Source organism: Mauremys reevesii, linkage group 5 (assembly GCF_016161935.1).
Source record: "Mauremys reevesii isolate NIE-2019 linkage group 5, ASM1616193v1, whole genome shotgun sequence".
NCBI classification, from domain to species: domain Eukaryota; kingdom Metazoa; phylum Chordata; order Testudines; family Geoemydidae; genus Mauremys; species Mauremys reevesii.
The window spans coordinates 59697775-59725554 of NC_052627.1; the positions used below are offsets into that span (position 1 = coordinate 59697775).

Below are 27780 nucleotides of genomic sequence, written 5' to 3' on the forward strand. Positions count from 1 at the left end.
TTTCTCCTTTTCCTTTCCATTTCAGAAACTTCTTTAAAAACCTATTTTTTGATATTATGTGGTATATAATAAACATGTCCCATTCTTTGTCTGTCCTTCCCTGAAACTGTTTTTTCTGTATCCAGTGTGTCTTTGTGGGGCCTGTTCCTACTTGGGTTCAGTTTAGTTATTGTGCGTGTTATGTACCACAGTGGCACTTTGTGAATGGTGATAATGCCTTTGGTATCAGTGATCTCTGGAGAGCAGAGCAAAACTGCTGTCCGGTACACTTTCTATCACAGATACACACTGCTTCTGTTGTGAGTTTCCTGGCAGTGAAATTAGCTAGCAAATTTATATCTTAAGTATCTGTACCCTGCTGTAATCAGCAAGTGTGTGATTGGAACTATATATGGCTAAGAGAAATAATTGTATCAACAGACCTTTGAGTCTGCAGCTCAGTATAACTCTTAGTAGTACAGCAGAAACCAATTCAGTATAGTGACTTGGCTTACAGACTTTTATCTACTTTATAAATAGGCTTATTGCTTTAGTTAGTAATACACCTCTACCCCGATATAACTTGACCCGATATAACATGAATTCGGATATAATGCGGTAAAGCAGTGCTCCGGGGGGGAGGGCGGATCAAGGCAAGTTCAATATAACGCGGTACGATTTTTTTGGCTCCTGAGGACAGTGTTATATCGGGGTAGAGGTGTAGTTGGAGAGTGCTGTTTTTGTAGTGTTGTATGCACTTTGTTTTAGTGCAAGGATTGTGATTTTTAACTTAATGGGTTTATTTTTAATGTTTTATTAGATTAATTTCACTAGATTCCACTCTGTTCTGTATATCTATATTTTGTTAGACTGCTTTCTAGCTTCAGCTGATGAGTCACTCTTGCATATAAATGCTGATCAGAACAAAATATAGTGTAATAAATGCTCCATACCTTCTGAGATCCAGTTTATCTAATCTCTTCAGTGATGAGCAAGGTTTCTATAATATAGAAAGGAGAGTATGTTTTGTATAAAAAAAACTGCATGTATAAAAAAAATTAGTCTGCTTTTTGTTCAAACTAAAAAGCATACCAGTGCTAACCTCTGGACTGAGACAAAGCATGAAGAATTTAAACCCAGAAGGAATTAATTTGACTAAATTATGAGCATCTGAAAAAGGGATGTTGGAATGGTGGTTGGAACTCGGTAACTATCATGTGCACTATCCCCACCTGCTATGGTAGTTATGTTGTGTTACCATCTTTGGTTAGGTTTCTTGACTAAAAGAAAACTAACTATGATATTATTTCTTTTAAAGACCAAAATGATACCAGTGTAACAGCTGAAAAATACTCTTGGTGGTTGGCATATGGGACCTTTGGTTTGATTCCCGTCCAGTATACATACTGGGGTCTATGTTTGTATGACTTATGGCAGATTTATAGCTGTTTTAATGTGATAGGCAGGTTACATGGTTGGAGGGATATTAGTGGTTAGTGGGGTTGAGAATTTGGGCTCTAGAAGGAAGATATCCAAGAAAAAAAATCACTGTTGCTCTGAAAAATAAGAGATCAGCACTTTATGATAATGCGTATATTGTTCAAACTAAACTAGATTTCAGGAAGGTTTCGGTCTTTGGCTGCACCACAAGGAAGAGCAAGGGGTGTGAAACTGTGAAAACTACTGTTCTTGTGCAGGGGGAATGTATAAATGTTCCTCTTCAAAGCATATATCAATTAATTGACTCAATGGAATCCTAGCAATGATCTTTATACAATATATTGTAAATCTTCACTGTCCATTTATTTTTTTATCCTTTATTACAAACTGAACTGGAAGGTAGACAATAGTACTTTTTCCAAAGTGCTGAACAAACATGATATAATTGGTCACCCCAACACTCTCTGCAAGGCAGGGATTAACGTTGCTTTATCAAACTTTTAATTGAATTATTGAGATGCCTAAGGCACTAGCCCAGTGGCCAGCCACAGTAATGAGGATATTTCTGTGGTTCCTTCCCTTCCCCCCCCCCCTCCAAAAAAAAAAGAAAAAAGTGTGTACTAAACTCTGGTTAGCTAATTTGGGTTAAAATAGCAGTGAAGACATGGCAATTCATGTCATCAGTTCGAGTTCAACCCTAGGCTTTCCTTTAGGCCAGTGTTTCCCAAACTTTAACAACCTGTGAACCCCTTTCACTAAAAAGTCAAGTCTCACGATCCCCCTCCTAAAAAGAAATATTTCCAGGGATTTTCTCCGTTACCTGAATATAAATTATAAAAGCAGTGATCTTGGAAATATCAAATTTGTTTTTATGACAAACTTATTGCACACTATTTATTATTAATTATTATTTATCATGACAGTATTTTTATTACATTATGAAAACGGCAACACTCTTCCAAGATCTCACTTTCGTAGCTTGTATCACTTTGAATAAGCCTGTTATAAGACAAGTCTCCTGTGTTTCATCAAGGAGTATCAGATGTGAAACAGCATGAAGGTATTTAAGAAGCCAACTCAAAGAGTTCCTCCTACACAAGCATTCAGGTCTTGAGCAGTCCAGGCAAACAACGCATGTTACAACAAAGCTTAAACTTGTTCTTCATAATAATTTTAAAAACAAGACTAGCTGCCTATTTAATTTAAAAAACATCGAAAAAAAATCCACCTCCCTTTCCATTTCTTATAAGGAGTCTTGAAGTTTAAATCTCCTCAGTGTGAGAGAGATGCTTGCTTTGATCTGCTTAGCTCTTGGAAGTCCAGGTGCTCTGTGCTGCTGGCCCCATGCTGCCTGTGGGGTCCCTAGGGACAGCTCTGTCCGCCATTAGAAATTTTTTTCAAGAGAACCCCCCGTAACATTTCATGAACCCCAGTTTGGGAACCACTGCTTTAGGCTTTACCTCAGGCTGCCAGTGTGAGTTACAGACTGAGTTGCTGTGTCGTTGCTGCTATTTTTAATCCAAGTTACCTAACCCCTAGTTAAGAATACATCTTTTTTTTGCAGGGTAGATATACCCTGAGTGTGCTGACAGTACATGTTCATAGATTCTAAGGCTGGTGGTCTGAACAACTGTATAACTCAGACTATAGAACTTCCTCAAAATAATTTGAACTAGAGCATATTTTTTTGGAATATTGGTTTAAAAATGGCCAGTGATGGGGAATCACTTGGCGATCCTTAGTAAATTGTTCCAGTTATTCATTACCCTTACTGGTAAAAATGTTACATCTTTTTTTTCCATCTGAATTTATTTATCTTCCATTTCCAGCCATTGGGTCTTGTTATATCTTTGCCTTCTAGACTGAAGAGCACATTATTAAATATTTGTTAATCTTGTAGATACTTATAGACTGTTCAAGTCACCCCATAACCGTCTTTGGGTTAAACTAAACAGATTAAGCTCCTTGAAGATCGTTCTTGTGGCTATTCTCTGAACCCTCTTCAATTTATCAACATCTTTCTTGAATTGTCGACATCAGAACCAGACCCAATATTCCGCCAGCAATTGCACCAGTGCCAAATACAGAGGTAAAATAACCTCTTGGCTCCTATTTACTACTCCCCTGTTTATGTATCCACGGATCACAGTAGCCCTTTTGGCCCCAGTGGTTGTACTGGGACAACATATTCAACTGATTACCAGCCTGACCCCCCAAGTCCTTTTCAGAATCCCTGCTTCCCAAGATAGAGTCCCTTATCCTATAAGTATGGCCTACATTCTTTGTTGCTAGATGTATGACTTTTTTTATATTTGGCTTTATTGAAATACAAAATATTTGCTTGCACCAAATTTACCAGGCAATCCAGATTGCTCTGTGTCAGTGACCTGTCCTTTTAATTATTTGCAATTCCTCCAACTTTTTGTCATCTGCAAATATTATCAATTGATTTAATTTTTTCCCCAGATTATTGATAAAAATATTAAGTAGCAAAGGGCTAAGAATTGATCCCTGTGGGACCCCACTAGAAACATATTCTCTGATGATGATTCCTCACTGTCAAATAGCCAAATTTTAATTAAAGTTTATCTTTCCCATTTCTTACAATTCGTAGCTTCTTATAGTTGTTATATAATTATTTTTCTTGTTGCTTTCACTACTCCTCTAAGACAGCTGTTTTTTTACACTTAGTAAAATGTTCTTAAACAATTCCCAATTATAATTCATATTTTTCTGTTTAAATTCTTCCACCTGATTTGGCTCATAATTGTTTTCAGCTTTGAGAAATTGATTTGGACTTCATACTGTTGGCACATAACAAATTTGATCAAATCATGATCACTTGTACCTAAGCTAGCACCAAATTTTAGTTTGAGGTCTCCTATAGAATTCTTCCATTTTGTAGTCAACACTTCTTAAATTAGTAAATTGTCATCTGTAATTTCTAGAAATTAAGTGCCCCGAAGACCCGCGGCGCCCCCACCCCCCCGCCGCCAAATTGCCGCCGAAGCCGGACCCGCTGCCGAAGTGCAGCCCGGTCTTCGGCGGTAATTCGGCGGCGGGGGGGCCCCCGCCACGGGTCTGCGGGGCACATTGGCGGCGGGTCCCAGAACGGAAGGGCCCCCCCGCGGCTGAATTACCGCCGAAGACCAAGCTGAACTTCGGCGGCGGGTCCCGCTCCGTCGGCGGCAGTAATTCGCCAGCTGGGGGTCCTTCCACCCGGGAGCGGAAGGACCCCCTGCCGCCGAAGACTGGGAGCAGAAGAAGCTCCTGCGGCCGGCCCCGCAAGAGTTTTCCGGGCCCCCCGGAGCGAGTGAAGGACCCTGCTCCAGGGGCCCTGAAAAACTCTGGTGGGGGCCCCTGTGGGGCTTGGGGCCTGGGGCAAATTGCCCCTCTTGCCCCCCCTCTGGGCGGCCCTGTTAGTACTGGCAGCATGAGCCCTCCAGCATATGTGACTCAGACTGAAGTCCCCGCGTGATCATGCAGCCTTTTTTCATAAACAGTAAGATAAGTGCTTAAGGGGCTGGTCATCCTGTTCCCTAGTGTGATTTGGTGGACTGTAGCAGACACCAACAAGTACCCCATTATGTGCTTTTGCTATTATGACATTGATCCATAAGCACTGAAAATAATTTTCTTCCAAGTCTTCACTGAGCTTGTGGTTATTTTCACTGACAGCAGTGAGGGAGTAGTTGGACTTAATTCACCCAAAATGTATGTGCCTTACTTGTTAGTGTAACTTCTATATAAATTGATCACTGTTAATGGGGGTGGGGGAATCTTCCACTCTTTCAGAGTGTGATTACAGTTGCTCAGTATATTGGTAAATCTTGTACAGAATAGGAAGTAATATTTGAAAGTGAATGCTATGTAAATAAGTGAGTAGTTGTGCAGCTTCCCACACGCATACAGGCAGATGGCTCCAGCTGTAGCATCATCAATGCAATTTAGCAGAACAGGGAAGCAGGATTTTGGGGATCACAACTCTGCATTCTGTGGGCTTACTACAAACCAGGTGGTTGGGGCAGTGCACAGGTCTTACCAGACTTTGGGAAGGCTCATAAACACCAGGTGGATCTGTCAAAATGTGAACACATTAGTCATTACTCGCATGGAGTAGGGATGCAGTGGGGGGAGAGGTAACGGCAGCATTATGTTTCTGTATCATGAAGCCTCTTATACCAAGGTTGGCTTCTTGGTTTTGATATGAAACAGGGCTGTTATTGGTGATGGAATGAGGTAGCAAAATGATGTGCCATGAAGGGGAAAAGTCAATATATGACACCCGGTCTATGAAGACGTTTATAAAATCCAACCTTTAAATACCTAATAAAATATGTTGATTGGATTCTGTTTTTCCTTCCTCAGTTGGCTGAAAGTAGCCAGAAGAAAGAGAGGTTACAGCAAAGCATTGAGAAATCAAAAATCGGACGCCAAGAGACTGTAAGTTTTTGTTCATTTTTTCATTAAAGAATCTGTCTGTGAGGATGTACAATCTGTAGATGTTAACATGTTACAGTTTTATATAAAATCATTGAAAATCTTAATAGAATGGCTAAATATTGGAAGAGAGGATGAGGGAGGGGAAAAGCATAGCTGATTTTGATCTGTGGTGACTACCAGGTGGGTGTTTCACAGGGTGGGAAATTTTGTGATTGCTTGAGAGCTGCTCTTTATAAACCTGGATCAGACTGAAAACAAAACAAACCAACCCCCAAACTAAACTAATCTTAGGTACGTGCTGAAATGCCCAGAGGCTGCTGAATGGCCAAATGAACCCAGCTATCTGTGAATTTAGGTGGTTGTTTAAAATTTGGATCTTGATTTTAATCTGGCTAAATTTAACGAAGATCCTTTCTGTGTTGAAACTGTTGAAAGAACACTGTCAAACGAAACTTAAAATATGCCACTTCATAGGCATGTTAGGTGGAAATGTCTTTCATACAGTATCCTAACTAAACAGCATTGGGGCAGGTAAATCTAGATTCTTACTGATCAGTAGTATATTTGAAGTAGATGATGTTCTTTGGAGGGACAGTATAGATGTGAAATATTTGAATTAGTTTTTTTACTTTGGAGATTGCTGCTGCCCTAAAATGATGTGAAACAGAGGTAAGGTTTTTGTTATGGAAACAATAATTCCATTAAAAAAACTGTCGAGAACATTAATATTGCACAATCAAGTATCTAGGTATCAGAAAATGTGAAAGTTAAGGATTAATGTGTTGTGATACAATCTTGAATTACATGACTGCATACTAGTTCTCAAATAACATCATATATTTTTTCTACACCCTACAATACATGTGTATAACTTTGTAATAGATTTTTGTTACTCTCACTAAGTGGTCTACTGTATGGTACCATTAGTGACATAAAATTATAATGTCAAGTCTCTACTTTAAAATGGGCTATATTTTTAATTTTATTATTATTCATTCAGTACTCTGAGTAATCAATTACTGTAGTAAGAAAGAGACTCTCTCAGGGCTTGGCTACACTGGCGCTTGACAGCGCTGCAACTTTCTCGCTCAGGGGTGTGAAAAAACACCCCCCTGAGCGCAGCAAGTTACAGCGCTGCAAAGCGCCAGTGTAAACAGTGCCCCAGCGCTGGGAGCGCGGCTCCCAGCACTGTAAGCTAATCCCCACGGGGAGGTGGAGTACGTGCAGCGCTGGGAGAGCTCTCTCCCAGCGCTGGCGCCGCGACCACACTCACACTTCAAAGCGCTGCTGCGGGAGAGATGCTATATCCACACACATTAAAGCAGTGGTTCTCAAACTTTTGTACTAGTGACCCCTTTCACATAGCAAGCCTCTCTATGCCACCCCCCCCCCCGCTTATCAATTAAACACTTTTAAAATATATTTAACACCATTATAAATGCTGGAGGTAAAGTGGGGTTTGGGGTGGAGGCTGACAGCCCACGACCCCCCATGTAATAACCTCATGACCCCCTGAGGGGTCCCAACCCCCAGTTTGAGAACCCCTGCATTAAAGTGTTTAGAATGGAAGAGTGTGGCTCTTCTAATATTATGTGTTTTTATTTTAACTTTAGTGTAAATGAGAGAGATAATTCTAGCTTAGTCTCAACTATCATAATAAAGTTCAAGTTCAAGTCACAGAGTATTGCATTTAATTAACTATATTTATATTTCTGCCTCACAAATTAATCTAAACTGGAAACTGACTGTTTCACTGTTGGTATACATGTGCTGTCATATTTTTGGTTGCTAAATAGTTATCAAGATTACATATAATAGTGTGTTTACAGTACAGTAAGGGCTCAGTGGAAGCAGTCAGGTACACTAAAGAAACAATTGCTAGTTATTGATTATGAATGATCATAATGTGTATAGGTAGTGTGGTGAGGATCTGAGATGTGATCCCAATCCTTATTTACCCATGTGTATAACTAGAAACAAAGAAAAGTTTGATTACTTAGAATAATTTTGATTTGTTTAACCACTTTGCCTTGATCTTGCATTCATTATGCATTGAAGACCCGCTTTGAAACAGGGCATTTTGAATGTGCATAAAATGCAGGATTGGTTTGCCTACCTTAAAATAGTAGGAAATGGAGCACCCAACAGACTATCTGATAGTTTTGGAGAGTAAAATGATCTTTGCATTTTGCATAAATGTGTAGTAGTAGTATAATCACTGCCTATTTAATTTTCTTTACTGTTGGTTTTCTCCCAAAATGCTCTGAACCCAGGCAGAACGTGCTGCCCTAACGAAAGAACTTGCTGCTCTCCGGCAGAAAAAAGAGCACCTAACAGCAGAAATAGAGAAATACAAAGAATGTGATCCAGATGTTGTTGAAGAAATCCGTAAGTTGTATATTGTGTAGCCTTAATGTGTTTAAAATTTCAAAAAAAGAACCAAACACAGAAGGAAAAATGATGCTTTTCAACAGCTCATAACTCACGCACAGCTGAAAGGATTTTCATGTGGGCACAAAAGGCAGACTTCCTCTGTCAAATTTCAAGTTGCTGCTGCAAACCAAAGAGTTGTAAAAGCTCTAAAAATTCTTCTGACATTTTATTTTATAATCAAGAGTGTTAAGTAACCTAAACACATTGGCACTGGCTTTACTGGTTAACTGAAGTCTTGTTTTGTGAGTGAAATAAGCAGATGTCACTGAACATACATAGGGAACAGACCAATTTGGTAAGCAGGTGTCATTTTTTAGGTAATCTCATTTCTGAGTATAATTGCACAAGAATGCACTAGTTTTTAATATTTGAAAACCTGGGTGAAGATTATAGGTCACAAGTAATTGCAGTTTTTGTTGGCACACTCAGCATAGAAGTCAAGTTTGAATAAATAGAGAAATTCTTCACAGAAGTGGAGAACCTTAAACTACTGCTGTCTGATTTTTGTACACATTCAGGGGCTAGAGAACACGTTTCACGTCTGCTCCAGTCAGTCTGGAGTGGAAACTAATGTGACAAATACTGTGAATCTGAGAGTATAGATGCGTACATGGTATTTACACTTCAGACAAATTCAAACAAGTCAAAGTGATTAGTCCTCTCTGAGAACTTGTATCTCTGCCAAGTTTATTTTAAAATGAAGCTGTTTTAATTAGCTAAGCAAAAAGCAGTTTTAAAAGCTCGAACGCATGTTTTCTTCCACACTGATATATCCAATGACTGGCTCAGTATATTTTGTTCCAGCTTTAGAGCAGGGAAAAAAAACAAAAACCGTTTTTCTTTTTGTTCTGAGAGAAGGAAGGAGAATTTTAATCCTGTAAGGAATATCTTTACAAAAATTGTAAGAGCAAGTGAAAACAAGGGTTTATAATGGAATGGGTCATTCAGACTTTTAGGTACAGATCTTGCAATCATCTTGTCCACGGGGTTCAACACGGGCACTTCAAAAGATTCAACACCGGATAGAGGTTCACCTTCATGGGTCCAGTTCCAGGATCAGGTGTTTAACTAGCACCTGCAACACTCTCTGTTTCAACCCTGAATAATTGTACTTGCCCTGGGATTTAACTGTTTTTGGACAGGAAGGGGAAGGATCATTAGTTTTTTGTTTTAAATTACTGTTATATTTTAAGAGGAAAAAAATGTTGGGGGGGGGGGGGAGGCGATGGAAGAGGAAGATGGGGAATGAAATTAGTGTAAGTAGGTTAGTGCCTAAACTGGTAAATCTTCATAACAATCTTGTGGAGCTGATATAATGGTTAGGTGAACACGTGATCGGTTTTGTGATGTGGGCAAATGGCTACAGGTGACTAAATGGGGAGCATCACAATTTGTAGTCACTTCTCAGTCACAGAATAAGCAGCACTTCACTTGGTGGTGTCTTAAAAAGATTACGTGGAAACAGCATTTACCAGAAAAAACCTAAGGAAATGAGAGATGATGTTTGAGACTACTTTGAGAGAGAGACTGGTTGCATCACTTGTACTGTCCCACTGTTAAACAAAGGAATGGAACAACCTTGGTAACTTGGCTTTCCACTAAACAGCTCACTCAGCTCTTTGATGTGGATATTGTTGACTGTTGTTTAAAGGTGATCTGCAAACGAAAATATAAAATATTGTTTTTGTGCCCTTTTTGCTGTTTCATGTTGTATAAAGTAGACCTGGAAATATATTTTGGATTTTTAAATTATCAGGACTTTTCAAGTCTCCTCTTCCCTGAGAAAATGTGTCAACAGTCTCATGTATATTAAGAGCTTTGTCATGTCTTCACTATAGCTAGATGTGCTATAACTGTGGCCCTGTCTAGACGAGGGAAATTTATTGTTACATACCAGGGCAAACCCATAATGTGGGCACACTGTGCTGTGCAGCTTACACTAGTAATGTTTTTTACTAGTGTAAGACAGATTATATTGATGCAAGTCCTGTCTTACATGCGTTGCATGTGTACACAGGAGGACTGATGTAATTTCTCCATCCCTCCTTTGTAGATCAACTTTACCTGAATGATCAGGATATTAGATTTGTGACACCCCAAAATGTAGGGATATGAAAGAACTTTGAGGCTCTATGGAAGTTTCTAAATACAGTATAACAGAACGAAAGTCTTGATGTTCCCCTTGACTAGTGTCATTGCTGCAAAGTACATGTTGGAGGGAGCAGGTAACATCAAATGCAGGTAACTATGAAAATATTCAGGGACAAATACATATTAGATGCAATAATTTAATACAAATATTGATGGTCTCTGAGGGCAGAAAGGAATTGCCTATGTGGGGAGATGTACCTGAGACTTCACAATTGTGGGTATGTCTACACTGCAAATAGACACCCGTGACTGGCCTGTGCCAGCTGACTCTGCCTCGTGGGCCTCGGGCTAAGGGGCTGTTTAATTGTGGTGTAGAAGTTCGGACTGGAGCCTGGGCTCTAGGGTCCTGCGAGGTGGGATGGTCTCAGAGCTTGAGCTGCAGCTTAAGTCCGAACATCTACAGCCCATTAGCCTGAGTCAGTTGGCGCAGGCCAGACATGGGTTTTTAATTGCAGTGTAGACATATCATGAGTGATTTTTTTTTTTGTTTGTTTTTGGAGTCCATTGAACTCAAGGGAAATACTCCCACTGACTTCAGTGTTCACTGATCAGACCCTAAGCCAGTGTGGTCACTTTCTCTTTGTTAGGTGCACTATTTCCTGCTTGCATTAGCTCTTGTCTGCTTGGGCAATAGAAGAGGTGTAGTTTTGGCTATAAGAGTTATGAGATCAAGAATTAAGGAGTGGGATTTTAAGAAAAAAGATCTTTAAAGCTAATAGAGTGTGTGTGTGTGTGTGTGTGTGTGTGCGCGCGCGCATGCATGAGTGCGCATGCACAATGTGATATGTGTGAGTACATGACACTGTACATTGTGTGTGTGTGCGTTGCAGAAATTTTTTGTTACCAGTCCTGACAAAACCTATGAGACATTTTTCAAAGATACATTACATATGTACTGATGAGACTTGACAGTCTAACCTTTTCATAAAGGACATAGGGAGCCTGTACTGATGGAACTTTTTTTTTTTTTTTTAAATTAGGCTGACAAAGATCCTAGACACTTTAAAAATACGCTCCCAGAGAAGGGGATTAGCTTCCAATAATTTAGAATGTGCTACTGTGTCTCGCTATATAGACAGAGGTGGAACTATTGTATACATTTGCACAGGGGTTATTTTCAGGCATAAGTTCTTCATTTTCTGAGAAAGCAATGCTAATATAATTCATATACATGGTGGTTTCAACTGCAGATGGCTTGCACTATGTCATGCTCCGTGTCTTTCAAAACCATTCTAACATACAGTGGATCTTAAGCTAGGAGTTGACTCCCAGGTGAATTTCCTACTAATTGCAAAATTTTTTACAATATCTAGACTCAAACATTTCTAGCCCTTGTTGTGAAGATAGCATTCTCAATATAAATAGCTACAGTAAATAAGATATTTAATGCATAATTTAAATGACAAATCAAATGTGTACATTGAATCCAGTTTATGGTGTAGTGAACTTTAAAAGTATTACAGCATATTTGATATTTTGGCTGAAACAGTGCACAGAATTCTGGTAAAGCAGAGCATTGGGGTCATGGGTCATGTTCTTCACTCTGAATATGATGGAAGCTTCTTATGAGCATCCGTTTCTTCCCCAATGCTATCAAACAATTAGATTTTTCTTCCTTCAGCGTTTGATAGTCTGCTGGTAGAGTTTTGTGGACCTCGACTTGTGTAGGCATTCACATATGAGCTGTTGCCCTGCTTTCTGTTTCATGATCACTGCCTCTTCTATTAACTTCTTTGATCTCCCTCTCATTGCTATAAATAGTCCCTGATGGCAAAATGCAGAACCTTGTCCAAAACCACTGTCAGTGTTGATCTATGGATGAGTCAGCAGTAGTTGCTAGGCAATCAAGGCCTGGTCTACATTACGAGTTTAGGTCGAATTTAGCAGCATTAAATTGAATTAACTCTGCACCCGTCCACACAACAAAGCCATTTACTTCGACATAAAGGGCTCTTAAAATCTATTTCGGTACTCCTCCCCGACGAGGGGAGTAGCACTGAAATCGACATCGCCAGGTTGAATGTTGGGTAGTGTGGATGCAATTCGATGGTATTGGCCTCCGGGAGCTATCCCACAGTGCACCATTGTGACCGCTCTGGACAGCAATCTGAACTCGGATGCACTGGCCAGGTAGACAGGAAAGGCCTCGCAACCTTTTGAATTTCATTTCCTGTTTGCCCAGCCTGGAGAGCTGATCAGCATAGGTGACCATGCAGAGCTCATCAGCACAGGTAACCAGGCAGTCCGAGAATCAAAAAAGAGCTCCAGCATGGACCGTACGGGAGGTACTGGATCTGATCGCTGTATGGAGCGGCAATTCTGTGCTAGCAGAACTACGTTCCAAAAGATGAAATGCCAAAACATTTGAAAAAATCTCTAAGGGCATGATGGAGAGAGGCCACAATAGAGACTCAATACAGTGCTGCGTGAAAGTTAAGGAGCTCAGACAAGACTACCAGAAAACCAAAGAAGCAAACGGACGCTCCGGGGCAGAGCCACAGACATGCCACTTCTACACTGAGCTGCATGCAATTCTAGGGGGGGCCGCCACCACTACCCCACCCTTGACCGTGGATTCCGAGGAGGGGGTGTTCTCAGCCATGCCTGAGGATTTTGCGGACGGGGAAGATGAGGAGGAGGACGAGCTTGAGGAGAGTACACAGCACACCGTTCTCCCCAACAGCCAGGATCTTTTTCCTCACCCTGACTGAAGTACCCTCCCAAGCCGGTATCCCGGACCATGAAGCCATAGAAGGGACCTCTGGTGAGTGTACCTTTTGTAAATATAAAACATGGTTTAAAAGCAAATGTTTTTTAATGATTAATTTGCCCTGAGGACTTGGGATGCATTCGTGGCCAGTACAGCTACTGGTAAAGTCTGTTAACGTGTCTGGGGATGGAGCAGAAATCCTCCAGGGACATCTCCATGAAGCTCTCCTGGAGATACTCCAAAAGCCTTTGCAGAAGGTTTCTGGGCAGGGCAGCCTTATTCCGTCCTCCATGGTAGGACACTTTACTTGCTACTAGCATGGCGTGGTAATCTGGTAACATTGCATGACAAAGCTTGGCAGCATATGGTCCCGGTGTTTGCTGGCATTCAAACAACATCCGTTCTTTATCTCGCTGTGTTATCCTCAGGAGAGTGATATCGTTCATGGTAACCTGGTTGAAATACGGGAATTTAATTAAGGGGACAGAGGTGGCCGTTCCTATTGGGCTGTTTGCCTGTGGCTGAAAAGAAATCCTCCCCGCAGTTAGCCAAGCAGTCGGGGGGGCGGGCATTGGCGCTGAGCTGTTCGCGTTTGGCTAGCAGGGATCTTCCCTGATACCAGCCACGTGGGGAAGAGAGGGGTAAACGCTCATACCAGAGAATTGGATGGGTGGGGGAGTTTCGTTTGGTTTCTGCTGCTGCATGTTAACACGAAATCCGCAGCACTCAACGGGCTTTGCTTGGTATGGGAAAGGAGGGCGCTGCTTTTATGAAGGTTTCAGAAGCCGAAAGACTATGGCTTACCATGGCCGCATGCAAGCTGAATTCTGTTGCCCAGCCCTACGTCTGCGATCTCTAACACCAGAGTCGCAGGCACTCAATATTAAGACGCAAAATGCGACCTTGTACCGACATCACATGTGCTATGTAATGTGAATAGTGTTGTTCACTGTGAAAGAGTATATCCATTGTTCTGTAAAATGTATCTTCTCTCTCTTTTTTCCCTCCCGCAGCTGCAATTTTTTCAAGCCTCTTTTCTCCATCCCGAAGGCTATCTCAGATAAGGTGACCAAAAAAACCCACACATGCGATGAAATGGTCTCTGAGATCATGCAGTCGAACTGCAATGAAAGAGCTCATCTGAATGAGTGGAAGGACACGGTATCACAGTACAGGAAAGTGGCCAATGAACATGAGGACAGGAGGGATGATCAAGATGAGAGGTGGTGGCAGGAAGATCAGAAGAGGCAGGATGCAATGCTGGGGCTACTGCGGGATCAAACGGACATGCTCCGGCATCTGGTGGTGCTTCAGGAAGGGCAGCAGAATCACAGAGTGCCGCTGCAGCCCCTGTTTAACCGCCCTCCCCCCTGCCCAAGTTCCATAGCCTGCTCACCCAGATGCCCAAGAACGCGGGGTGGGGGGAGGCTCCGTGCACCCTGCCACTCCACCCCAGTGGACAGCCCAAGCAACAGAAGGCTGGCATTCAACAAGTTTTGAAGTGGTCTTTTCCTTCCCTCCTCCCACACCCCACCCGGGCTACCTTGTCAGTTCTCTCCCTATTTTTATAATTAATTAATGAAAAATACATGTTTTTTAAACAATAGTGATTTTATTTCCTTTGCAAGCAAGCTGTGATTGAAGGGGGGAGGGTGGGTGGCTTACAGGGAATGAGTCAACCAAGGGGGCGGGTTTTCATCAAGGAGAAACAAAGAGAACTGTCACACCATTCATGAAACTGGTTTTCAAATCTTCTCTGATGTGCAGCGCTTCCTGGTGTGCTCTTCTAATCGCCCTGGTGTCTTGCTGCATGTAATCAGCGGCCAGGTGATTTGCCTCAACCTCCCACCCCTCCATAAACGGTTATTTTCTGGTCTGGGAAGTAAATCCCTTGCTGCAGCCGTTTAATCAGATTAGTGTTCCTGAAGATGTGAGCGTCATGAACCCTTCCCGGCCATCCCACGTTGATGTTGGTGAAACGTCCCTTGTGATCCACCAGTGCTTGCAGCACCATTGAAAAGTACCCCTTGCGGTTTATGTACTGGCTGCCTTGATGCTCCGGTGCCAAGATAGGGATATGGGTTCCGTCTATCGCCCCACCACAGTTAGGGAATCCCATTGCAGCAAAGCCATCCAATATGACCTGCACATTCCCAGAGTCACTACCTTTGTTAGCAGCAGCTCAGTGATTGCTTTGGCTACTTGCATCACAGCAGCCCTCACAGTAGATTTGCCCACTCCAAATTGATGCCCGGCTGACTGGTAGCTGTCTGGCGTTGCAAGCTTCCACAGGGCTATTGCCACTCACTTCTCAACTGTGAGGGCTGCTCTCATCTTGGTATTCTGGCGCTTCAGGGTAGGGGAAAGCAAGTCACAAAGTTCCATGAAAGTGGCCCTACGCATACGAAAGTTTCGCAGCCACTGGGAATCGTCCCACATCTGCAACACAATGCAGTCCCACCAGTCTGTGCTTGTTTCCCGGGCCCAGAATTGGCGTTCCATGGCATGAACCTGCCCCATAAGCACCATGATCTCAAAAAGCGCCGGGGCCAGCGTTTGAGAGAATTACGTGTTCATGTCCTCATCACTCTTGTCGCCGCGCTGCCGCCGCCTCCTCGCCTGGTTTTGCAGGTTCTGGTTCAGCAAAAACTGCACGATAATGCGCGAGATGTTTACAATGTTCATGACTGCTTCGTTGAGCTGAGCGGGCTCCATGCTTGCCGTGGTATGGCGTCTGCACAGGTAACCCAGGAAAAAAGGCGTGAAATGGTTGTCTGCTGTTGCTTTCACGGAGGGAGGGAGAGGGGGGACTGATGACATGTACCCAGAACCACCCGCGACAATGTTTTTTACCCCTTCAGGCATTGGGATCTCAACCCAGAATTCCAATGGGCGGGGGAGACTGCGGGAACTATGGAATAGCTACCCACAGTGCAACGCTCCGGAAGTCAATGCTAGCCTCAGTACTATGGACGCACACCGCCGAATTAATGTGTTTAGTATGGCCGCATGCACTCGACTTTATACAATCTGTTGCCCAAAATGGAATTCTGTAAAATCGGAGTAATTCCGTAGTATAGACATACCCCAAGTTAGCAGTGTGCTGTCCTGTATGCCAAGTGTGTAAGTTCTGCAATGCACTATGACCAGTGGTCTTGGAAGTGGCATTCCTAATAAATGTGAACTCAGAATTTGATTGCATGAGCTCACTTTCATTAGTAGGCATCTTATGTCACACAGCTCCCAGGAATAGCCTACACAGCTCCCAGGAATAGCCTAAAGAGGCTTCTCCAAGGCTACGTCTATACTACCCGCCCGGGTCGGCAGGTAGCGTTCGACTTCTCGGAGTTCAATATATCGCGTCTCATCTAGACGCGATATATCAAACTCCGAACGCGCTCCCGTCGACTCCGGAACTCCACCACCGCGAACGGCAGTGGCAGAGTCGACGGGGGAGCCGCGGACTTCGATCCCGCGGCGTCTGGACGGGTGAGTAGTTCGAACTAAGGTAGTTCGAGTTCAGCTACGCTATTCGCGTAGCTGAACTTGCGTACCTTAGTTCGACCCCCCCCCCCCAGTGTAGAGCAGGCCCAAGAGAGGTCAAGAATTAGTGTGAGAGGAAAATCTGGCCTATTGTCCTTGGAGGGGGTAAGGGAAATGTTTAATTAATTTCTCAACAGCAGAGGCGTTGGACCAAGGAGAGTAGAAAATTTTCTATACCAAATTGTTTCTGTCAGTAGGAAGAAGTATAGAAGATTAAGGTTCATAGACAATTCTTACTATAGCTACCATTTTGATATTTAAATGCAACTATATAGAAAGGGAGACTCATCAGAGTGAATTCCATTTCTGTAACTATAGGGTTCTTATTTACTGAGACCTCCCTGCATGAGCAGTACTAGGAAGCCCACAACTAACAGTGCTTGTTAGCCTGTGAGTATAATTGCACCTGCTGTTGATCCATACAACAGAATTACACTTAATGATGTAAAAGTTACTTTACCCCAAAAATATTTAAGATGTTAGTTATATTTTGCATTACCTGGTAACAGTTCTGCAGGCTGTTTGTTAAGTATATCCAGGGGCAGCTTTTTTTTTTTTTTCTTTTTTTTTTTTTTGCCGCCCCAAGCACGGCAGTCAGGGAGCCTTCAGCGGCGGTTCTGCAGGAGGTCCTCCGGTCCCATGGATTTGGCAGTGAGTCTGCGGGTGATCTACTGGTCCCGCGCCTTCAGCGTACTTGCCACCGAAACTGCGGGAGCAGCGGACCTCCAACAGAAACGCCGCCGAAGGCTCCCTGACTGCCGCCCTCACGATGACTGGCACGCCGCCGTCCCTCCCCCCCCCCCCCCCCCCGGCTTGCCGCCCCAGGTATGTGCTTGCTGTCTGGGGCCACCTCTGACTATATCCTTGAAAAGTTGCCAGTTTTCTCTGCAATCTTTGATCCTTTCAGTGAAGAAATCCATAAAACCTGCCTGCTGAGTTAGTATGGTAGCTCACACCATCACCAACTGCTATTTGTTTTGTAAATTTAGCTACTTTGTCTTGGGAGACTTGGCATTGCATTATTCTCATGGGCAAGATCTTGAGGTTCCCGTTTTTGGAGATCTTATTTTGTACATAAAAATGTTAAGATAAGCCTTAAGGGTGGCCTGGTAAGATAAGTATCAGAGGGGTAGCCGTGTTAGTCTGGATCTGTAAAAGCAACAAAGAATCCTGTGGCACCTTATAGACTCACAGACGTTTTGCAGCATGAGCTTTCGTGGGTGAATACCCACTTCTTCGGATGCAAGTGGTGGAAATTTCCAGGGGCAGGTTTATATATGCAAGCAAGAAGCAAGCTAGAGATAACGAGGTTAGTTCAATCAGGGAGGATGAGGCCCTGTTCTAGCAGTTGAGTGAAAACCAAGAGAGGAGAAACTGGTTCTGTAGTTGGCAAGCCATTCACAGTCTTTGTTTAATCCTGAGCTGATGGTGTCAAATTTGCAGATGAACTGGAGCTCAGCAGTTTCTCTTTGAAGTCTGATCCTGAAGTTTTTTTGCTGCAGGATGGCCACCTTTAGATCTGCTATTGTGTGGCCAGGGAGGTTGAAGTGTTCTCCTACAGGTTTTTGTATATTGCCATTCCTAATATCTGATTTGTGTCCATTTATCCTTTTCCTTAGAGACTGTCCAGTTTGGCCGATGTACATAGCAGAGGGGCATTGCTGGCATATGATGGCATATATTACATTGGTGGACGTGCAGGTGAATGAACCGGTGATGGTGTGGCTGATCTGGTTAGCCGTCTCACTGTGGCTGTCTCACTGATCAGCCACACCATCACCGGTTCATTCACCTGCACGTCCACCAATGTAATATATGCCATCATATGCCAGCAATGCCCCTCTGCTATGTACATTGGCCAAACTAGACAGTCTCTAAGGAAAAGGAAATGGACACAAATCAGATATTAGGAATGGCAATATACAAAAACCTGTAGGAGAACACTTCAACCTCCCTGGCATTCTCAAGACTACAGTACCCACACGAGGAAATAAGGAAACAGATCAGCAGAGCCAGACGTGTACCCAGAAGCCTCCTACTGCAAGACAAACCCAAGAAAGAAACCAACAGGACTCCACTGGCCATCACATACAGTCCCCAGCTAAAACCCCTGCAATGCATCATCAGGGATCTACAACCCATCCTGGACAATGATCCCACACTTTCACAGGCCTTGGGTGGCAGGCCAGTCCTCGCCCACAGACAACCTGCCAACCTGAAGCATATTCTCACCAGCAACTGCACACCGCACCATAGTAACTCTAGCTCAGGAACCAATCCATGCAACAAACCTCGATGCCAACTCTGCCCACATATCTACACCAGCAACACCATCACAGGACCTAACCAGATCAGCCACACCATCACCAGTTCATTCACCTGCACGTCCACCAATGTAATATATGCCATCATATGCCAGCAATGCCCCTCTGCTATGTACATCGGCCAAACTGGACAGTCTCTAAGGAAAAGGATAAATGGACACAAATCAGACTTTAGGAATGGCAATATACAAAAACCTGTAGGAGAACACTTCAACCTCCCTGGCCACACAATAGCAGATCTTAAGGTGGCCATCCTCCAGCAAAAAAACTTTAGGACCAGACTTCAAAGAGAAACTGCTGAGCTCCAGTTCATCTGCAAATTTGACACCATCAGCTCAGGATTAAACAAAGACTGTGAATGGCTTGCCAATTACAGAACCAGTTTCTCCTCCCTTGGTTTTCACACCTCAACTGCTAGAACAGGGCCTTATCCTCCCTGATTGATCTAACCTCGTTATCTCTAGCTTGCTTCTTGCTTGCATATATAAACCTGCCCCTGGAAATTTCCACCACTTGCATCCGAAGAAGTGAGTATTCACCCATGAAAGCTCATGCTGCAAAACGTCTGTTAGTCTATAACGTGCCACAGGATTCTTTGTTGCTGGTAAGATAAAGTAGTCAGTAAGAAAGAGAATTCAGTACAATTCTTTCTTTGCCACCTTAAAAACTGATTTTCTTCCTTCAAATGTGCAGGTTCTGGATGCTGAGAGTTTTCAGCATTTATTAGTAACATTGCTGGGACTGAACATTATTGGGTCATTGTTTCTACAGTAACCCTTTAGAGATGAACAGTGACTGATTTTAAACAAAAAAAATGGCTTGTCCTTTTTTGCTGCTTTATGTCTAAAGAGAGCCTGAAAGTGGCTTTTAAAAAGATCTGTGTTGTTTTTTTACCATAAAAACATCAAGAATGTCATTGTCAACTCTACTTCTGCTGGAGTGACCTAATGGATGTCTTGGAGCATGTACATTATGATTTCACACACCTTAACTGTTTAATCTTTGGCAAAGATTAGTTTTCTATACAGTGTTACCATTCATACAAGTTGAATAGACTTTAGCAAAACAAACTAAGTTAGAAAGCATGGCTAAAAATCCTTTCTCATCTTAACTGTTAAACCTTCGCTTTCCAGCTCTTGTGATGTCATTTCTCTACTTCTATAATCAGAAGCAGTGCTTAATTTGTGCCAGGGCTGAGCCCTGGCTCCTCTGGGCTTGTCAGTCACAGCTCTGGCACCTTTGGGCTTGCCACATCAGTTATGAAAGTAAAAAAATTGCTTGAGCTCCAGCACCTCTTTCATTACAAATTAAGCACTGATCAGAAGATGCTACCTACCAATGTTTCAGCTCCAGCAATGGGAGTGCTAGCAAAGGCAAGGCTCCAGGCAGCTACCAGCTTTTTTTTTTTTTTTTATCTATTTATTTAGGAAATTTTATCAGGTTTAAAAATCCATGCCATGTAAATATCAGAGACAAAACAATGATCGTTACCACAGTGAGATTTTGTTTAGAGAAATATTAATATAGTAAAACAGCAATATAATCATCAGATCTCTCCATTTAACAGGGTGTTACCAGATTAGAGTCAGAATCTTTATAGTACCCATGATTATGCTTCTGGTGATATTATTAAAATAAGTAAAATCTCTGCACATATTTGACAAACCAAGCATGTCTATCAAATGTTAATATTTAAAAGAAATTGGACAGGTGTGTTGTGCTTTTTGCAGGTGAATGTACTTTGTCTTGGTATTGAATAAATAGTAATTAAATATATAAGTACCAATTTATCCTCTAGTTGCTGAGAATGTAATTGGCTACCATCATTTTATGTACTACATTGCCTATCCCTGCTCACAGCAGGTCTATACAATATGCTCTTGTTTAGGCTTGGAGAAAAAGTGTATTTTCAAAATATTTTAGCTAATGTGTTTTAAAACCCTAGTGTTGGCTGGGGAAGTTGTGTATATATATTTTGGTACACACAAGCAAGCATAGATAAGCCCTAGATTCAGATACAACTTTCCCTATCTATACTAGGGAAAACATGCTAGTTAAAAGGGTTTAGCTAACACATTTGAAAAATGAACATTTTATCCTAGACTACACAAGCCCTTATTTCGTAGACCTGCTCTGAGCAGAGTTAGGCCATACAGTGCTTAAAATGCTGATGTTGCCAGTACATTGTCAGTGCTAGCATTCCCATTGATGGAGCTGCTGAACCAGTGGAAGCAACAATGGAAAATTCTCGGAACAAATGCCAGTGCAGAGAAGAGTATAGAGAGTCTCAGGACAGATATGACCTGGATTTCCAATATAAAAAACAAACAACACTCTCTCTTTGCCTTCATACATCATAAAGAAGCAAAAAGGGCAAAGTCCAATTTTCCCTCCCACCCTTTTAAAGCCATCTTTAAAGAATTCAGAGCTTTCACCACTACATTTTACTATTATCTAAGTTCCCAGGCTGATACAGCATTTACACCAATGGGGACAAGAAGATTTAACAAACTTTCTTAGAAACTGGTTTGTGTCATAAAAACTCTTTTAAAGCTACTTGCAGTAGAGATGGGGTTTAAGTGTGTTAAACTTTATTTTTGCATTTGTTATCCAGAAACGTTATTCTATCTGTCTTATCAAAGGGGTCCTTAGTATCTTTGAAGTCCTGAGAACCTTTCTGGTTCCTTCTTCTAAGGCACATGATACACAACTGGATTTACCTCACAGGCCACTACCATTGCTATGTGCTGTTTCACTAAAGAATCGTGCACACCTGTGAAATAAGAATATTTACAGGTGAGAGAGATTGCTCCTGAGTATTACCAAGCATATTCTCTCAGAGAAGAGGCAGCTGTCCCTGCAGCACTTCCAGCCTATGGACCTAATTCAGATCTCCCACATAGCTGTGCAGAGCACTATTGCTGAGCCACCAAGAAGGCTAAACCAGAATTATTTTCTTTTTAAAATACATTCTTAAAAATACTTTTGACACTTCAAATGGTATCTTTTATGGTCCTTTGTTAATGATTTTTCATTAAACTAGTTTTGGGGCATGGTTGAATCTTAAAAAAGACATGTTTGAAAGCCACAGATGAATATCTTCATTATGGTCAGTGGATTCATAGGAACTGTGTCAAGATAAACATCATCTCACTGTTTTGCACTTGTTAAATTATGTGACTGTACATGGTTTTTCTCACTTTCAGGTCAAGCAAACAAAGTTGCCAAGGAAGCAGCCAACAGATGGACTGGTGGGTATGCATTTACAGTGTTCAACAACAATCCTAATTCTGGCACTGGAGTGTAGCGAAACTCAACTCAGCGTTCTGCTCAGTGACTTATAGGGCTTTTAAATTATGTTATTTTTCAGCTAAGATGAGCCTTGATTCTGGAAGTGCAGGGAAATAATCCCCCTAGAAAAATGTGCTGTCATGGGTGCATAGATGTGTGTGTTTCATGTATAACCTACCAGGTTAATTTTTTTTAAAATGCACAGCAGACTTCCTCTCCTAGTAGAAACTTGGTTTGCTAGATTTCAGTCTGGAGCTCATTTCTACAGTTGATATCAGGAGACTTCAATAGCAGGAGTCCCTTAATGTTAGCGATGTGGTTGGCACTGGCATAGAAAATTACATGGATTATTTTATGAATGTAATCTTAATTTAAATTTTTAATGTGTTTTAAATGTACAGTGCTATATAGAGATTTTGTTGTCGCTGGTGTGCATTCAGATGCAAATATATGTGGAGTGATAAAGTAATTATTCTTGCTTAGAGTATGTAGTTCATTTGCTCAGTGTCACAGATGAAATCTATAAGCTGTTGCAGTTTTGAAGAAGGTTACTGCATTATGTTCTTATGGAAATATTTTACCCATTATTTTCCCCTCCCTTTTGCTCTGCAGGTGATTTGTGTTACATATTGTCCTTTTGCAGAGCAAACAATGTGTATTTTTCATTTGAGTTTTAATTGGTGGGAATATTGTGTTTGTAAATTACATTTTTTTTCAGAATTTGTCCCTGTTCACTGTATAGTAAGTGAATAGCCCAATCTTTTCTAGAAACAGAGAAGTGGTAGGTGATAAATTGTATTCCAGGTTTTACAGAAAAAGAAGAATCTTTTAATGGTTATTTCGTCTTGTTGTTTATATCTTATCTTAGAACAGAATTGTTGTTATTACTGCCCCATTGTGAAACAGGAAAAAGTATTTATTTTTAAAGATCATTTCTGTGTGGGTATTGAGTGTTTCTGAGAGGTGTTTGAGAGATTGTACTTCGCTCTCTAATCTGTAAACTTGGTTTCATATTGTAGCATATCTGTGCTCAAGAGCAATTTTTATAATCAAATATCTGTTGGTAAAAACTTGACTTCAAAGATACATAGTCATGGAGCAGCTTGATAGATAATTCCCCCAACCTAAACAATTGCTAAATTACAGAGGTTAGCATAACAATCAAATAATCAGTTTTATATTAATCTAAGATGTAATGTAAAATATAATTAAAGGATAATGAATAATTATGATAAAATCTAATACAAAATAAAACCACTTACCAAAGCTTAAGTATTTTGAAGTTTAATTTTCCCCAAATTTTTCAAACTAAATCCATATTATGCAACCCAAAAAAAGAAGAAATGTCTTACTTTGTTGTAAGTAAAATAATGACTTTAGCAGCAAGTAGATTTATCATTAATTCTAAAATTAACTAACTTATAGAGCACTAGCACCACATTCTTTGATGGTTAAAATACATGTACTAAAGAATTACGTAGTTTTGACTCCAGGAGTTTACTTAAAATTCTAAATAGGGAAAAACCTTGGACATGTCGTCTTTGTTACTTTATGACAATACATGCGTTTTCTACATTACAGAATTTTACTGTATTTGTTCACAGTTGTCTTCTGTCAAGCTAGATGATCCAACAGACCAGGACTTAGCAGTAAACATGTAGCAGGGCAAATCGTGTTCAGATTCATGTTAGCTAACTTAGGGCTTGTCTACACTGGCACTTTACAGCGCTGCAACTTTCTCGCTCAAGGGTGTCAAAAAACACCTCCCCTGAGCGTAGCAAGTTTCAGCGCTGTAAAGTGCTAGTGTAGACAGTGCATCGGCGCTGGGAGCCGCGCCTCTTGTGGAGGGGTGTGTGTGTGTGTGTGTTTGTTTTTACAGCACTTGGAGAGCTCTCTCCCAGTGCTGTGCCGTGACTACACAAGCCACGTTAAAGTGCTGCCGCGGCAGTGATTTAACGTTGCCACTGTAGAGTAGCCCTTATTCAACTGTTCAGTAGTAGTGGGAAAATGTATTCAGTGACTCCAAAAGCCCACTAATTAAACTAGTCCTCTGATTAGTGCCCCACAGTGTACTGGTGGCCTTTTGAAAAGTCACCCAGAATACACTGCCTCTGGAAGCTGTATTGGGAACTGTGAAGTAGCTACCCTCACGGAATTGCAGTTGTAATTTTTTAGAACAGCACATTACAGGTGCCTGGCAAAACTTGTGAAGGTTGTTAACATGATTCAGTGTGGATATACTGAACTTTTACCTTTACACCAGTGCAGTACAGCTGGCTCAGTTACAAGCTAGACTACACCAGCCCTAAAATGAGTGGAGATCAAGTAAAATTATGACCTCATCAGAGGCAAGAGACGTTTGGATACTTGAGGAGAAAGGATTCTTTATCAGACTGTTTGAAACACTTCAGTTTGGTTTTGTTACATCTATTTGGCTTCAATTATTAACACTTTAACAAATTAAGCTGTGAGAGTTCACAGAAAATGCACATTCTTTAGGATGTTCAGCAGGTCCTCAGCATAATCAGGGAAGAACAGATTTGATATTGCTAATATTTCTTGGGTGAAAATAATCAGATAGGAATATTTTTTAAAAGCATACACCTTTTCAAGTTTCTGTTCATAAACTGTGAAGAAGCTCCCCCAAAATAACTGTATAAGCTTAATTTTTTCTAATCTGTTAAGTAATATTTTAACTATACAAAATAAAATAGCTACAGAATTTGTAGCTAAGGATATAATAGTGACTAAAAACTCATTTTGAGCATAATTTTTATTTTTATGCACACATTTTTACCAACCCTATTTGCCTTATTAGCATTTGTAGCAGTGCTCAGTTATTCGTAAAAACAGAACAAGTATTTGATTTCTCTTTTCCCTCTTAGCCCTACCTAGTAAATTATATTCAGAAGCTTTGCAGCTCTGTGCTTTTTTGGATGTTTCCAGAGGTTGTGAAGTGTTTACGGTAGTGAGGAATCTAGTGCCCCATTCTGCTTGTGAACTGAAACATTTCTTCACTCTGTTCACAGATAATATCTTTGCAATAAAATCTTGGGCCAAACGGAAATTTGGATTTGAAGAGAACAGAATTGACAAAAGTTTTGGGATTCCAGAAGACTTTGACTATATTGATTAATGTGATACTGACACAAGTGTACATATCTTATTTAATATTGCTCAGCTGACATTTGTCTGTATTGCTTTTCAAAATCAAACCAAACCAAACACCCCCTTGTATTAGTTGCACTTTTCATTAATGTTAATAAAATTTAAACAATACATTGTCGGTTTTGTTTCCCCCTCCCGCATTACTTCCAGAACTCTAAATCACTCAGTGCCAGAGTGAGACAGCCCAAGTATTAAGGAAGGCTGTGCAGGGTAGTCCTGGTCTTCATGCTTCTGGTTGCTTGTTATAAGAACCAGGAGGAGCCCAATCAAGAGGAAGCCAAAATCTCCAAGAAATTCCCATCTAGGCATGTTCAGCAGTTTGACTCTGCTGAAGAGTCTGTGGAATGGGAATAACATTGAGGACTTGGAAGCAAGAAGGTTTCCACTGATCTGGATGAGGACAAACTATCAGTCAACCAATACACGTCCACCTAACCATGTTGACACGTCAGTCACATACTCTGTAGAAGACTTAGTCCAGCATCCCAAAGTGTGAATCAGGATAAGTAAGTCGCAGAGAGTGAACGGGTTGATCTGTATAATGACACCATCATAAGAAATAATGACTAAAACTACTAATCATCCCAGAGGTAGAGAAGGTGGACAACGTTCGGGGGCTGATTGTGGGAAGTAATGTAGGAGGGAGGGTAGAACTGGTAAGGGACAATGAATAGTCCTTGAGACAAACAGATTGGGGAGTAGACTTGCTTCCTGAAATGCAATGGGCACAAGCTGTTGAAAAGACCTGAGAGGAAGCAGCACATGTGATATATCGAACAACCCATGAGCTTGGTGATAGACCACTGGCTGCATCATTGCTTGGCCACAAAAAAAGGACTGATCCCAGACCATCAGATGTGCTACTGATTGTAAGGTCATGTGTTTCCATGATGGTTACCCTCATGAGTCAAGTGTATTAATATCTTGGTGCAGCATCAGCTGTAGGGGACACCTCACGTGCCCCTAAGGAGCCAACGCAACCTGTTGAGAGTGAGTGAAGTAGCCAATTTCAGAATGGCTTTTTCAGAGACCTCAGAATCAAATACAAAATAAAAGAATGAGAGGTGGGGTGGAAAGCTTAAGGAAATATAAACAACTATTTTTGTCATTCCCTTCCTTTCTATTTTGTGTAGCTGCCCCTGGGTACCGTGAGAATAGTCTCCTTGCCAACACCTAAATAAACTTTATGAACCATATGTTTCTGTATATGCCATTCTGATGGCTTTTACTACAAGTCTCGTAGCGATTTTTGCTTTGGCAGACTAATACGTTGTTAGCACTTCTGTTTGTTCTTGCATCTGTCTACATGGATCTAAATTCAGGCCTTACCTACATCTACTTCTCACTATCTGTAGCAAGTGTCCATGGTGTTAAGGTAACTTTCAATTAACTGCAGCATCTGTGTCCTTTCCTCTTCTTTTTCTGTTTGAATGTGTGAGGATGTTATTGGTAAGCCTGAATGTCTCTATAGTAACTCACTTCAGAAGTCTTGTTTGATCAGCATCCAGGAGTGTGGGAGTCATCTGGAAATCTCTCTCTGGGATAGGACTTTATGATTTTCCACTTCTAGCTCCCCTGGCAATGGCATCGTGCATCCTAAGACAATATGCAGGAAGCAGCAAGCCCAAAATGGTGTTTCACATTGTTACTGTCTGGATAATCACGTGGCATGTTGCTTTACAAGACATATGAATCTCAGTTTCAGGATGCTGAAAGATATCTGTGATTGAACTGGTATCCTGATGGGCAGCACCACAATTTAACTCTTGGAAATTATTGGGAGTTTGCCACAGAGATCATGAGCCGAGTTTTCAGAAGGTAGGTTCTGCCTGCAACAAGCAAACAGTTTGAGAATTAGGCCAATGTGCCTTCTTTGTCTCCACCTTGGTTAACTTGCCAACTTTAGCAAGAGTTCTCCTGGAAAAGTGATGTTAATCTGGGTACTTGCTCAGAAGCCAGTCTCTGGCGATCTGTCTAGTCAATGTTCCCAAACAGCCCAGAGTGTCTGAGAACTGAAGGATTTAAGACATGGACCTGGGTATTGGGCAACTTTGTCTAAGATGATGTGGAGGGCCCTACCAAATTCACGGTCCATTTTGGTCAATTTCATGGTCATAGGATTTTTTAAATTGTAAATGTCATGATTTCAGCTATTTAAATCTGAAATGTCATGGTGTTGTAATTGTAGGGGTTCTGACCCAAGAAGGAGTTGTGGAGAGGGCTCAAGGTTATTGTAAGGGGGATGTGGTACAGCTACCCTTACTTCTGCGCTGGTGCTGATGGCAGCTCTGTCTTCAG

General features: G+C 41.5%; 1 protein-coding gene across 2 annotated transcripts in view; it reads left to right on the forward strand.

Moving 5' to 3' along the window:
• Positions 1–25593, forward strand: part of MND1 (meiotic nuclear divisions 1) — a 46556-nt gene extending 20963 nt beyond the window's left edge. Inside the window, exons 5-9 of one of the 2 annotated variants that reach the window (XR_005598736.1) lie at positions 5788–5862; positions 8136–8250; positions 10349–10536; positions 22230–22274; positions 25344–25403. Coding sequence is in view for 1 of the 2 variants with exons in the window: in XM_039539286.1 (XP_039395220.1) it covers positions 5788–5862; positions 8136–8250; positions 22230–22274; positions 25344–25450 (342 nt within the window). In the remaining variant the exon portion in view is untranslated. Of the gene's footprint in view, positions 1–5787; positions 5863–8135; positions 8251–10348; positions 10537–22229; positions 22275–25343 lie in introns of both variants that reach the window. The other variant, XM_039539286.1, reaches the window with a different exon arrangement.
• Positions 25594–27780: the final 2187 nt, after the last annotated feature.